The 12,753-nt window shown below is 40.2% G+C and overlaps 1 protein-coding gene across 5 annotated transcripts; it reads right to left on the bottom strand.

Moving 5' to 3' along the window:
- Window positions 1–681: 681 nt before the first annotated feature.
- Ankra2 (ankyrin repeat family A member 2) lies at window positions 682–12,748 on the bottom strand. 5 transcript variants are annotated; one of them, XM_051183031.1, is made up of 9 exons: window positions 12,376–12,748; window positions 9,313–9,693; window positions 8,309–8,467; window positions 6,347–6,412; window positions 3,485–3,606; window positions 2,799–2,924; window positions 2,261–2,327; window positions 1,685–1,765; window positions 682–1,211 (listed from the first exon to the last, which is right to left on the bottom strand). In XM_051183031.1, the coding sequence occupies exons 2-9, from the start codon at window positions 9,599–9,601 to the stop codon at window positions 1,156–1,158; spliced, it is 966 nt and encodes a 321-aa protein (XP_051038988.1). In that variant the 5' UTR covers window positions 9,602–9,693; window positions 12,376–12,748; the 3' UTR covers window positions 682–1,155. The 5 variants fall into 5 exon arrangements, with proteins under 5 accessions (XP_051038988.1, XP_051038987.1, XP_051038990.1 ...); XM_051183030.1 differs by lacking the exon at window positions 12,376–12,748 and adding an exon at window positions 12,205–12,284; XM_051183033.1 differs by lacking the exon at window positions 12,376–12,748 and adding an exon at window positions 12,205–12,284 and having other exon boundaries at window positions 3,509–3,606.
- Between the last annotated feature and the right edge of the window lie 5 nt (window positions 12,749–12,753).

The following is a 12,753-nucleotide window of genomic DNA, read 5'->3' as shown; positions in this document are numbered from 1 at the left end:
TCCCTAAAGTAGTCTACTTGGTGTCAGACTCTCAGTTTGAACCAACAGTGGCTACTTAGTCATGCTGAACTCAACTTCCCGCCTCTTGCAGACTGCTGGTCTGCTGGCCATGGGGATTGCAGAGCCCTCTGCCCCAGCCCCACCCCACAGTGTAAGTATATGGCCCTATTGGACAAAACCAGATCTGAATATAACTCAGCAATTTTACCCATCATTACCTATAACATAACTTTTTAAAATTTTATGTGAATGAATATTTCCCTGCATGTGGTTACAGATTTGTGAGCTGCCACAAGGGTGCTGGGAACTGAATCCCACTCCTCTGCAAAAGTAGCCAGTGCTTTTAACTGACAAGGCATCTTTTCAGCCCTACTTAGATCTCTTTTGCTTATATTACCCAGATCAAGTTTATGTGGGTTTCAACTAATATCTACTTTTCAGATAAAGGCATTTAACTCAAATCACAGTCAGTCAAATCACTTTTCATGCCCCCTCTTCTAGATTTTAGTAAAAGGCGAGTGAATGTTTCCCCTCCAGTAGAGTGATGGAGCATCTCATTTCTCTTTCATGACGACTTTTTCTTCTCAAACCTACTTATAAGGCAATGATATTCCAAATGTACTTTGTTTTTGTGGAACATAAATGATAAACTAAAAATCTTGATAAACATATTCAAAGAGCTAGAATGCACAGACAGCAGAAGTACTTTATTTAAACATGATTTTGTAAACCATCACACTGTATACGTTTTAATTCAACAAGAACATTATTTTTTTCCCCCTCACAGGCTTACAGTAAGCCCTGTGCAAAGTCAAAGAGTTAATACAACAGTGAAGATATACAAGGTGGAATTTCTCAAAGTGTCAAATTGCGGTACTTGATACAAAGACACATAACCACCTGTACCATAAAAGTTTACATGCAATAAAGCATTAATTTATAACTTTAAATATATAGTAAAACACATTTATTTTTTTAAAAAAATCAGGGTTAATTTTATTATAAACCAGTGGATTATTCAGAGGAATATTTATTAAAACTCACTAAAAACCAGCAAATATTGCAACTGAGGTAAAAATTTACACGTAAACAAAACTACCATTTATAAGGACCAAGAAGAGAGGAGAAGAGCTGACTGATTTTCCGAGAGTTGCATCACTCCTTGATGTTTTGAAGTAGCTTCAGGAGATGTGACTCAATGACCTGTTGAACTGCAAAGACAGGCCACCACGATCACAGCACAGAAACAGAGCAAAACCATGCAAACAAAAGGCTGCTCTACAAATTCAACTTAGCCCTGGTATTTTGAAAACTGAAGTTATTTCTACTAAGTGGGACTGTTATGTAGTTCCTAATTCAGCAACAGCCTGAGCATCTGGATTTTCTGTAGTGAAGTTTCACAACTTTTTTTTAAAGTAAAGACTCCAAAGTAACATTTTTGAAAATCTTGCGAACACTGCCCACTTTTCCTTCCGTAACTATTTGAGGTTATGAAAAGAACATAAATGAATTCATTTCTTAACTTTATAGATATCTGTTTAGTTTGCATTCCATTAAAGCATATGTCTGGAGTTAGGATAATATAATGTTTTATGCATGAACTGATAAAAAAGGTTTGGGTCAGTGGCATTTACTATATATCAAGCCTTCCTAAAATGAAACCTGAGAGTTCTAAAATACTCACCACTTCTATAGCCCAAAGCTACAGCTAAATCCATGGAATTGTATCCAGAATCTGTTTCAATTGTTGGGTCAGCTCCATTTTCTGTATCAAACCAGAAAAATCTATATAAATGAGGTGAAGATGCAAATGTCTGTCTATTCCTGGCTCATATGCAAATGGTTGAACATATCTTCAGCTAACCTGAAGGTTATTTGCAACATGCTCACACAAGGTACTGAGCACATGGGTTACAACATTCATGTGGTGGGCTGGAGAAGGTACCTAAGGTCTCCAGAGTGGCCGAAACTCATAAACAACTGGATAAAACTTACACACGAAGACACTGTGCACAGAGGACACCAGACTGGACTCAAAGGTGACCCCAGATGCGAGTGGGAAGGGCAAAAGCTTCAAGTGCAGGGGTGGAGTGTGACAGAGCTGCCATTTTCAGGGCAGCCCGGTGATAACAGAAAACCCAGGGACAAACATCGTAATGTTTGTAATACAGCCAAGCAATAGGTAAGCTCCTCCTAACAGGGAAGTTGACAGTAAAATGCTCCCTGGGCTCCTAAGTAACGACTGTGTTTACCTGCTTACCTAACAGCATCTTTACACACTTCACGTGATTCCCATGGACGGCATAAAGCAGGGGCGTCCCTCCGTTCTGCAGAAGAAAAGGCTGTCAGCATTCTCAATGAGCAACAGTCAATCAAATGCTGCCATGGACTGGGCATGTAAAAGTAGTTTAAAATAACATTAACACTTAGTGAAAAATGTAAATCACAAGCAATAATTGAATTTATAACATTACGATGCTCATCTTAAGTACATTTTTTTCTTCCAAGTCCTTAATAAAGCTTATGTCTCCCTGAAATCGATTAAATCCTAAAAATTACTACAATAACTATTTTATTATTTATTTATTTTTTGAGGCAGGGTTTCAAGCAGTCCTGTGGTCTTGAAATAGGAGGAAATCTTTACCCTCCTATCTCCACCTCCTGAGGGCTATTGCTCCCCACCAAGCAGTTTATGGGCACTGGGGTTTGAACACACGGCCCATGCATGCTAGGCTTGTACTTCAACAACAGAGGCACAGCCTTGTTACAGCAGTTTTAAACTCAACACGTGGACTCACCCAGTCATACTCATTTACATCAACTCCACAGTCAAGCAGCATTTTGACAATATCCGTGTAGCCTTTACTACAGGCCAGTGACAGCGCACTTTCTCGACCTTTTCCTAAAAGCTGGGGATCTGCACCCTGCCGTGGGAAATGAACACAGAGGATTTTCAATTAATTTAAACAAGAACACTTGTCTCTGTCCTATGACTACAGTTTAACACTGAGGGTGGGCCACATTCTAGGATAATAAGGAAATAGCAGAAAGGTGATAGATGTGTTTGTAACTAAAACTGCCTGAATGCCTGCCTGCCTGCTTCCCTCCTTCCTTCCTTTCTTCCTTCCTTTCTTCCTTCCTTTCCTCCCTCTCTTCCTCCCCCTCTTCCTCTCCCTCCCTCCCTCCTCCCCTTCCTCCCTTCTTCCTTCCCTGCCTCTCCCCCTCTCCTGCTGTCTCAATCCTCATTCTCCTCCACTCTGGAAAAGGCCTGGCCCCTCCAGGAGCCTTTCCCTCCAGGACACTGCTGTCCCTGATCCACTCAGAGGGCTGGACATTGAGCTCTTCTTACTGTTTCCCACTGCTTTCCCAGCTAGACCCAGGTAAAGGCAGTGATTTATTTTGTACCGTCTATTTTAATGTCTAGTTGGCTACAGATATAAATACTGTACTGAAGACTTAACTGAGCTCCAGAAAGGACACACACACATTTTCTGAGCATTTTCCTTACATTCTGAAGTAGGAACTCTACCACAGCTATTTGCCCGTGTGCAGCAGCCCACATCAGGGGAGTAAACCCTTCTTCATCCGTGTGATTGACAACATTTTCTATTGAAAAGAAATGCAGTTTTTGTGATCTAATTTAACAACCACATATTGATATCACTTTGAAACTACTGGTATTCTAAAAACTTAGGACTCAACGAAGTACACTGAGATGACTTTTGTTTACTGAAATCTGAATGTGTTGTTGTGATTGTCAGTCTGGATATGTTAAAATGTGCCTTACTATAAAGGAGCGGGGCTCATGGAGCACGCTCTGTAAAGTATAAACTACCACACACAGTACTCTGTTAGGCACAAGGTTGTCACCACTGGTCTCAGGGACAGGAAACCCAAGATAGAATCCTGGCTATTTCATTTTCTAGTGGTTTGATTCTGGGCAAGTGATTTAATTCCTGCTAAACACAGATTAATAGCTTGCATATCTCAATACATACATGGAAAGATCACAGTAAAATAATATATGGCAGCCCTTAGCATTACCTGAATGTATAATTACAACTTCAGCAGCTTCCAAAGCTCTAGCTGGCATCGTTGCCTGTAATTTTCCTTCATTGGTGCAGTTGCTAGCATAACATGTAGATTTGATAATCGGAAACAGTACATTATTCCACCTTTAACCTCATGTTATTCCCTGAATGCAGCCTGATAGTTATAAACTGCACAGCTTTCCCACTACACTTTCGTAGGTTGAACATGGAATTTCTACTTTTAAATATTTGTTTTAGTTATGTATGTGTGGGGGTGGGGTATGGGTGCCTGTGAGTGCAGGTGCTTGTGAAACCAGAAGCTTCAGATCCCCCTAGAGTTACAGTGGGTGTAAGCCTCCTAATGTGGATGCTGGAAATGGAATTCAGGTCCTCTGCAAGAGAGTACCAGCTCTTAGGTTTGGAACCATCCCTCCAGCACCTCCCCTATAGTTAAGTATAAAAAGAAATACATCTGAGTCTTATGAAAATAAATTTCTTGGATCATGCTCCCTGTAATCAACAATGATGGTTTATCAAGACAAGGTTTCTCTGTGTAGCCCTGAACTCACTCTGTAGACCAGGCTGCCCGTGAACTCACAGAGTTCTGCCTGTCTCTGCCTCCCGAGTGCTGGGATTAAAGGCATGCGCCACCGACTCCCACCGACTCCCACCAACACCCACCAACACCCACCAACGCCCAGCAGTTTTCTCATGCATCATAGATATAATAATATAAAAAGGAGACCACATAAGTTCCAGCATGAAAATCAGTGGTTTCTTTATAATCCTAGAGTGTGGGATGTTTTCTAAATAAGTTATGAAATTCCAAAGTCAAAAAGAAGAAAAATTTACAATTAAAAATCTCAAGAGGTCATACAAAACGGACAAATTGAGGAAAACTACATGCACGAAACAAATGACGGAAGTCAATGTCTTTGGAGTTTATATGATACAAATAAAAACTTTTCAGTGGAATTCCTGTGAGGTACGACTTTCCCCCACAGGTTATTAAGAACTGAAGTCTCATTTTGTCTGTGACAGTTTGGAGAAACTGCAACTCTAATGCTAACGTGAGGACAAGCACCTGGTTGAAATGTAAAGACAAGAAGGCAGAGGTAGAGGTGGGCAGGGCACTGGCCTAGCCCATGTGAAGCGCAGATTCAAACCCCAGCACAACATAGTGAAAAGGTATAAAATGGCCGTGTGTAGAGGTACACACGTGTAATCCTAGCACTCAGAAGGCAGAGACAGGAGAACTGTGAGACTGAGGTCAACTTGGGCAACACAGTGAGACTCTCTCAAGGAAAAGATCTTTCGGCTGGAGAAATGGCTCGGCAGTTAGTTTCATTGTTCTTGCAGAGGACCCAGGCAGGTTCCCAGAACCCATAGGGTTCCTGGAACCATCCTAACTCTAGTTCCCAGGGAACCTCTTAAACCCATAAGTCCCAGGAAGGCAAATGTTACTTACACACATACAGGCAAAACCCAAACACACATTAAAAAAAAAAAAAAGTTTAGTAGAACACTCTCCAAAATATTAAATGAAAAAAGACACACTGTAGTGTATGTAGCGTGTTCTTGCTTGTGTATCTAACAAAAGCAGATACATATTCTCAAATGTAACTGTAAATGGAAATGATTTCTAGGAAAATTTCCTGAAAATACAAAAACTTACGATGCTTATTTTGGGGAAAAGGAAGCTAAAACTTCTTTTTAAAATCAAGTGATTTGGCCTGGTGTTGGTGGGGCATGCCTTTAATCCTACCACTAGGGAGGCAGAGGCAGGAGGATCTCTGTGAGTTTGAGGTCAGCCTGGTCTACACAGAGAGTTCCAGGACAGGCTCCAAAGTAATACAGAGAAACCCTGTCTCGGGGAAAAAAATCAAATGATTTGATTTGTATGGGTGTTGTGCCTTGCATGTATGTGTGTGTGTGTGTGTGTGTGTGTGTGTGTGTGTGTATATATACACACACTACATGTGTCCCTGGTACCGTCGAAGGCTAGAAAGAGGGCATCAAAACCCCTACACCTGGAGTTACAGATGGTAGTGAGCTGCCATATGGGTGTTGGGAACTAAACTTGGGTCCTTTGGAAGAAGAGCTAGTGCTCGTAATCTCAGAGCCATCCTAAAGCCCCAAATTTTATACTTTGTTACTTAAAATTTTCCTTTTTGCTATCCACTGGGATATGTGTTTGGCGCGATTATACAACTTCTTTTGTCTTTATAGTTTCTTATACGAAAATAAAACAAATAACAATACCTAATAAATTCAAATACATATTTAAAATATAATTCTTAAAACTAGGCTATTACCTTGTTCAATACGAGTAGCCAGGTAGAGCATTTCCCCTTGAGCTGCCAACTGGTGAACAGACAAAGCTGAAACAATATAATGATAAAATTCTTCAAGTGCATCTCATGGGTACACAGCTGTTGTCTTAGGACGAAGGCAGTATCTTTTCCAAAACAAAACCCACCAATTCATCATTTAATCCTAGCGAAGTACCCTGGTATTACAGATAGTGTTCTGAGAACTGACTCATAAGATAATGACTTCTGCAAATTATTAGTTTTTGGGCAAAATTTATCCTAACGAGTGATTTAGGTACTTAATTTTTAACATGCTACCGTATCCAAACTTATGAGGGAGGCCCCCAAAAGACATTCCTTTTAGTTCTCCTAGTGATTCCATTGAACAGCTACCTTGTTTTCCTGCGAGAGGGTCTCACCACACTTCCCAGCCCAAAGCTAAGCATGAAGGCTCAAGCAACCCTCCCACCTCCTCCTTCTGAACAGATGAAAGCACAGGGGTATACCACCATTCCCAGCCTTTTAGATGCTAGTTTGTACATGTAGTTTTAAATGTTCGTGAGTGGGTATTTCACCTGCTGTGCCCAGAGAGGCCAAAGAGGGCCTCGGATCCCCTCTTTCTGGAGCTACTGGGGGTTGACAGCCAAGTAAGTGTTGGCAATCCAATCCATGAGCCCTGGAAGAGCAGCCAGGGCTCTTAACCTCTCAGCCATCTCTTCAGCCTCCTAAATACTTTCATTTTGAAGTTGGATGGGTTTTCTTAACATTAGGAATGAGTTCATAAATAGAAAACTGGCTATGTCAGGTTTGTTTTTTTGTTTTTTGTTTTGTTTTTTTTTGAGGGGGTTAAGTTTAATTTTAAAGACAGTCTCATTATGTAGCCTGGATAGCCTTAAACTCCTGATCGTCTTACCTCAGTCTCCTGAGTTCTGGGATTACAGGTGTGATCACCATGGTTGGTGAAAGTAAATTTATGAGTAGAGGTTTAGTTGAGGCTAGTTAGCATGTTAACTCTGGCTAGCATTACGAATTATTATTCATAACATGGGGGACAGTCTTTAGCTTTTTTTTTTTTTTTTTTTTTTTTTTTTAGCAGAGAAGTTTTATGGTTGAAATATTGTAAGACAATAGCTTTGAGAAGCACCTTTAAATAATACTGCCTTTAGTGATGACTGGGTAGTCTTAATACAAAAAAGCAACTGTAAGGCACATACATTTATGTAAACTAGGAATGGCCCACAAGTGGAGTTAGAATGCTAGAGGAAGATTCTTCCTGGCTTAAATGCTACAGTATGCAACTGTGACATCTGCTACAGTGTGCAACTGTGACATCTGTAGGGATCTAAGCTTTCCAAAATAAAGACCAAGATTTCACCAGGCATCAGAATACAGACACACTCACATTATGGTACCAAATGTAGTTACTACCATCTGGGTTTCTCTCATTGAAATACCCATTCCTTACTGAATAGCAGTTAGCTTAGGGAAACTTTATATCCTATATAATGACTTTACATTCAAAGTCATTATATTTATATGCTAATGAGACATTTCAGTAGAAATTATTTAGCTTTTAGTACAAAATATTTCTTAGTGAAATAAAATGTAAGTACATATTCACAATAATTATGTGCCTACATAAGTTAAACATGAAACTCCAAGAACATAAAAACTATGATATCTTAATTTGTAAATAATTCACCATAACTCCCTTCTTTATGGTAAAACTATAAAGGTTTTAATAATATTTTAAACTGTATTTGCTTTCATAGAGATATAACAGGAAATATAAAAAAACATTAAAAAGTTTCAACTTATTAAAGTGGTTAATATATCACTTAAGCTTTCAAAACTAGAATGTTTATTTAGGGATAGTAATATTTCAAAGTCAAGCTCCTAATTTGTAATTGCATTAGTTAATTACACTAGAAGTAATATTCCAGTACATTCTGGGTGCATACTTACAATTTGCTAACAGAGGTGTGGTAGAGACTTCATTTCCCCTGTGCTTGTTGGTTAAAGTAGTTGACTGTTTTATGGGGGAGAAATGTTTTGTTGTAGAGGGGGTGTAGACATGCCTTACTTGAATTCCAGGAGAAGGAGATGTATGGATATTGCACTCAGCTAAATAAAACAAATTAAAATAGTATTTTACTGACAAAGCAGTCTAATAAAAGTGTCAATGTTCACACATGAAAAAAATGTATGAGGCTTAACAGCTTCAACTCAAGTGTTTGTCAGGTGATATTAACTTTGTATGAGTCTATACTACTACCGTGTAAGTTCTACAACAAAAAATTATTAATTTTGAAAAATTTTATTGACTAGTTTCAATATTAATAGATTACAAAGTAACTTTAAAGCATGCTGACAGGTCACTGGATTAAAGTAGTAGTAGATGTCAATTAGTCATGAAACAGGAAATATTAAACTAATTTTGAAAAAGAAGAGGAATATTTTTCTATTATTTAAAAAGATATAACTAGGCCTGGTGGTGGTGGCACACACCTTTAATCCCAGTACTTGGGAGGCAGAGGCAGGTGGATCTCTGTGAGTTTGAGGCCAGCCTGGTCTACAGAGTGAGTTCTAAGGCAGCCAGGGTTCAGAGAAACCCTGTCCCAAAAATCAAACAAAAACAACTAAGAATAACCAAATTAGGGAAATTGTAAATAAAGATCAGTCAAGAATACTATTTGTTGACACAGAGTCTCCCTACGTATCCCTGGATGGCCTGGAACTCAGGATGCAGACTAGGCTGGCTCTCAACTCGCCTGCCTTTGTCTCCCAAGTGCTGGGACTAACTAAAGGCATACATCACCACACTGGCTTAGACAAGGACTATTTTTATAATTAACAGAAATTTAATGTGGGTTTCTGTGGGAGGATGACTTCAAGCTTTTCCTCAACTCTGATCTCATGAAATAGGGCAAATGAAAGCGAATGGAGGGAGTTGTACCATAACGTTCAACCTTTAAATAAGACAGATGCCACCTCCAGGTCAGAGTTAACTTGATCTTGAATATTTTTACTATCTTCTTCATTTAAGGACTTCACAAACCGAGAACATACGTTCATATCAAATCGGTTTGGCAATATGAACTTCATTCCCATGGCAACGCCCTGCGCCGACCCTCCTTCTGGGCTTGGGTCCAGCTGGAGCTCTGTTTTGATGTCCGGTGTGCCAGAGAGACTATAGCTTCTGGGATATTCTTCCACAATCAGCTGAGCCCCAACGTCCACATTTGCTGCTGTAGCCATGGTTTCAATAATTAAAACATCTCTTCATGGTTTCCTCTTGGTTTTTCAAGGCTGTTCTCCACTATATTCTTGATATTGGGATATTAAAATATCTGTAAGATTTGGAAAATTTAAAATGCCATATTAACTTATGTAAACATACACAGTCACTTTCAACCACACATCCAAACAGTGTTTTTGTAAGCATCTGTCCATAACAGGAGGTACACAATATTCAGAGGTAGGTAACCTGCCTATAAACCTCTGTAAATGGCTGTAATGTGTATGAGTTACTGAGCATCATGTGTAAAAAGAGATACCACCATCATCCTGGAAAGGGATGAAGAAAATACAGTATACTTCCATCACTATGTTTCAACACATTTCAGTTAGTTTCTACCCTTTCCTATATCTGACTATTCTCAAATGTTTAAGAGTCAAGGTCATATTAAAACAGTAAGCTACAATTTGAGACTCATTTTTTAAAAATGCTGTTCCTATGAGTGGCTCCCAGTTTGAACTGAGATATAACCAACTTGTAGCCAAGTTGATTAGCACTGTTTTCTATAATACACATGATTCAGACAGCAAAGCACTTTACAAAACTTACTTTAAAAAAGTAGTTATAACTTTGCATTTTGTTTGCACACAAGAGCCACAGCAGGCATGCCATGTGTCAGAGGACTCATTTCAGAAGGTGGTTCTCCTTCCCTTCAATGGATGTCTCAGGGACTGAAGTCAGGCCATCAGTCTTGGCAGCAAGTGCCTTTACCCACTGAGTCATCTCTCTACACCTACAACATTTTCTTTTGAAGGATCAATAGTGTATTTGCCAGCTTTTGTTCAGAGTGAGCATAAACAACTGGACATAAGTTTTAATGAAAAATAAAATATGTAGACTGTGGATCTGTATCACAGGATGTATGACAGTCCCAAATACACAGTTCCCTAAAACGGGAAGAAATGAACATCCAGTTAATTTTTATCATGTGATGGGATACTGAACCTTGGACATTCTGAAAAGGTACTAAGTGTGCAATGATCAGAATTACTTGGAATCAAGAGAAAAATGAATCGACCACTGTTTATAGAGTTTTAATTTTAAAATCATTTCAAAAGATTGATCCTGCTGGGCATGGTGGGGCACTAGAGAATAGGAGAAACAGTCTTCCCCAGAAACAAGCACACCGACTGGTAATGTAATAGGTACTCATGAAAACATACATGAGTAACATTACACAAGCCAGGTGTGGTGACACACACCTTTAATCTCAGCACTTGGAAGGCAGAGGTAGGTATGTACATCTCTGTGAGTTGGAAGCCAGCCTGGTCTACAGGACAGAGCTACATAATCAAGTGAGCCCAAAATCCTTAAAAGAGACAAAAAAAAAAAAAAAAAAAAAAAAAAAAAAAAAGCCAGACAATCGAGGGAGGCAGAGGGAGGCGGATCTACGAGTGTGAAGTCAGCCTGCTCTACAGTATGGGTTCTAGGACAGCCAAGGGATACAAAGAGAAACCATGTCTCAAATAACAAACAAACAAACAACAAAAAGTCCTTAACAAAAGATTGATCCTTTTTAACAATCTTCTAAGTAGAACAGGCAGGTAGTTATGTTATACCACTAAGGAAAAAGATCCTGAATCCTGGTAGACACACCCTGCTCTACCAACTCCATCACTGTGGTCTCTAAATAAGCAGAGATAGAAGAATCAAAACCTTCCCGTGGAGAATGAGGACACTATAGCGAGAAAAAGTATCCCATAGCGAAGTTGTTACATTTTGTCAGAAGGCAACAGGAACAGAAAGTTAGTTCCGGGACTCGATGGAAGACTGGGTTTTTTAACAGACACAACTTTTTTTCTAGGGTAGGTGGGTTGAGAGCAACTCCTGTTCTCTGAGGGGATGTCATGTGTTTCTTTCAACACTTGCTATTCCCTTGACAGCTTCCTTTCAAGCTTCCATGAAGGGGTAAAATTGGCAGGTGGGTAGCGCTTTTTTTTTCCCCTCGAGAAAAGGTCTGACTTTACAGTCCAGCTCGCTATGTAGAACTGGCTGACCTAGAGAGCCCTGTGATATGTCTGCCTCTGCCTCAGGAGAGCTAGGATTAAAGGTGTGTCCCACCGCACCTGGCTAAAACCACTCAGGAGCCACCGCACACAAAACCTATCTGGTGCTCTATAGATATTTTCTGACCTTCATTTCAACTTTTTTTTTTTTTTTTTTTTTTTTTTACATTTTCTTTCTCACATTTTCTAATTGGATCTGGTTCTCCATTCTCAACATCTACTAATTAGATGTGCTGGATACACAAATTGCATAAATTTCCCGAGACTCGATCGTTTATAAAATGGTGTAAAAATAGTCATCTTTAATGTTCTTTGCAGCTCTTATAGAACGAGTCAAGGTTTCAATATACGGAATTACCAGTCTTTGAAGGGAGAACAGCAAATAGAGAGGGAACCCTTATCTAGACTCTAAGGAGAAGCAAAGGCGTTGATATGCCAAAACGTGAAGTGCAGGAGAGGAAAAAAAAAAAAAAAAAAAAAAAAAAAAAACAACAACAACAAAAAAAATTGAATGACAGATGATAGAAAGGGTTAACATAAACTGTTAACTGGCTCACCTGCCAGAGCTCAGGCAAGGTTAGAGTCTAAATGCCGGCCATGGGGAAGCTAATCGCAGGGGCTCCGCGTACTTCCTAACTCTTGAGATTGTCCTACGAGACGAAAAAGGTGCTATATATATTTAAAAAAAAGAAAAAAAAAAGACAGAAAAAGAAGGAAAGACGTCTCACAAGCGACAGGTGTCCCGGCAGGCGTTCCCGCTCTGCCGCCGCGGGCTGGCCTCGCTCTCGAGCGGCGAGCGGACCCCGGGACAGGGGACCGTCCGGCGGGTGGCACGACCTCCCCAGACCGCAGGGAGGCTCCGGCCGGCCAGGGCCAGCAGCCGATCGCTACGGGTCCACAAGCCCGGCCTGCTTCGGGCCCAGACGTCACTTCCTATTTTTTTTTTTTTTTTTTCCCTTCTGGAAAAAGCCGAGAGCTTTCAGCCCAGGCGAGACGACGTGCAGGGATTTGTCCTGGTTCCCCTCGCGCTCCGAGCGCAGCCCATGCTCTCTGGGAGCTAAGGGTCACTTCGGTTCCGGATCGCCAGAGAAAGGCCGGGCCCCTCC

Source organism: Phodopus roborovskii, unplaced genomic scaffold (genome assembly GCF_943737965.1).
Source record: "Phodopus roborovskii unplaced genomic scaffold, PHOROB, whole genome shotgun sequence".
Lineage (NCBI taxonomy): Eukaryota > Metazoa > Chordata > Mammalia > Rodentia > Cricetidae > Phodopus > Phodopus roborovskii.
This window is presented reverse-complemented; position numbering and strand designations above follow the sequence as displayed.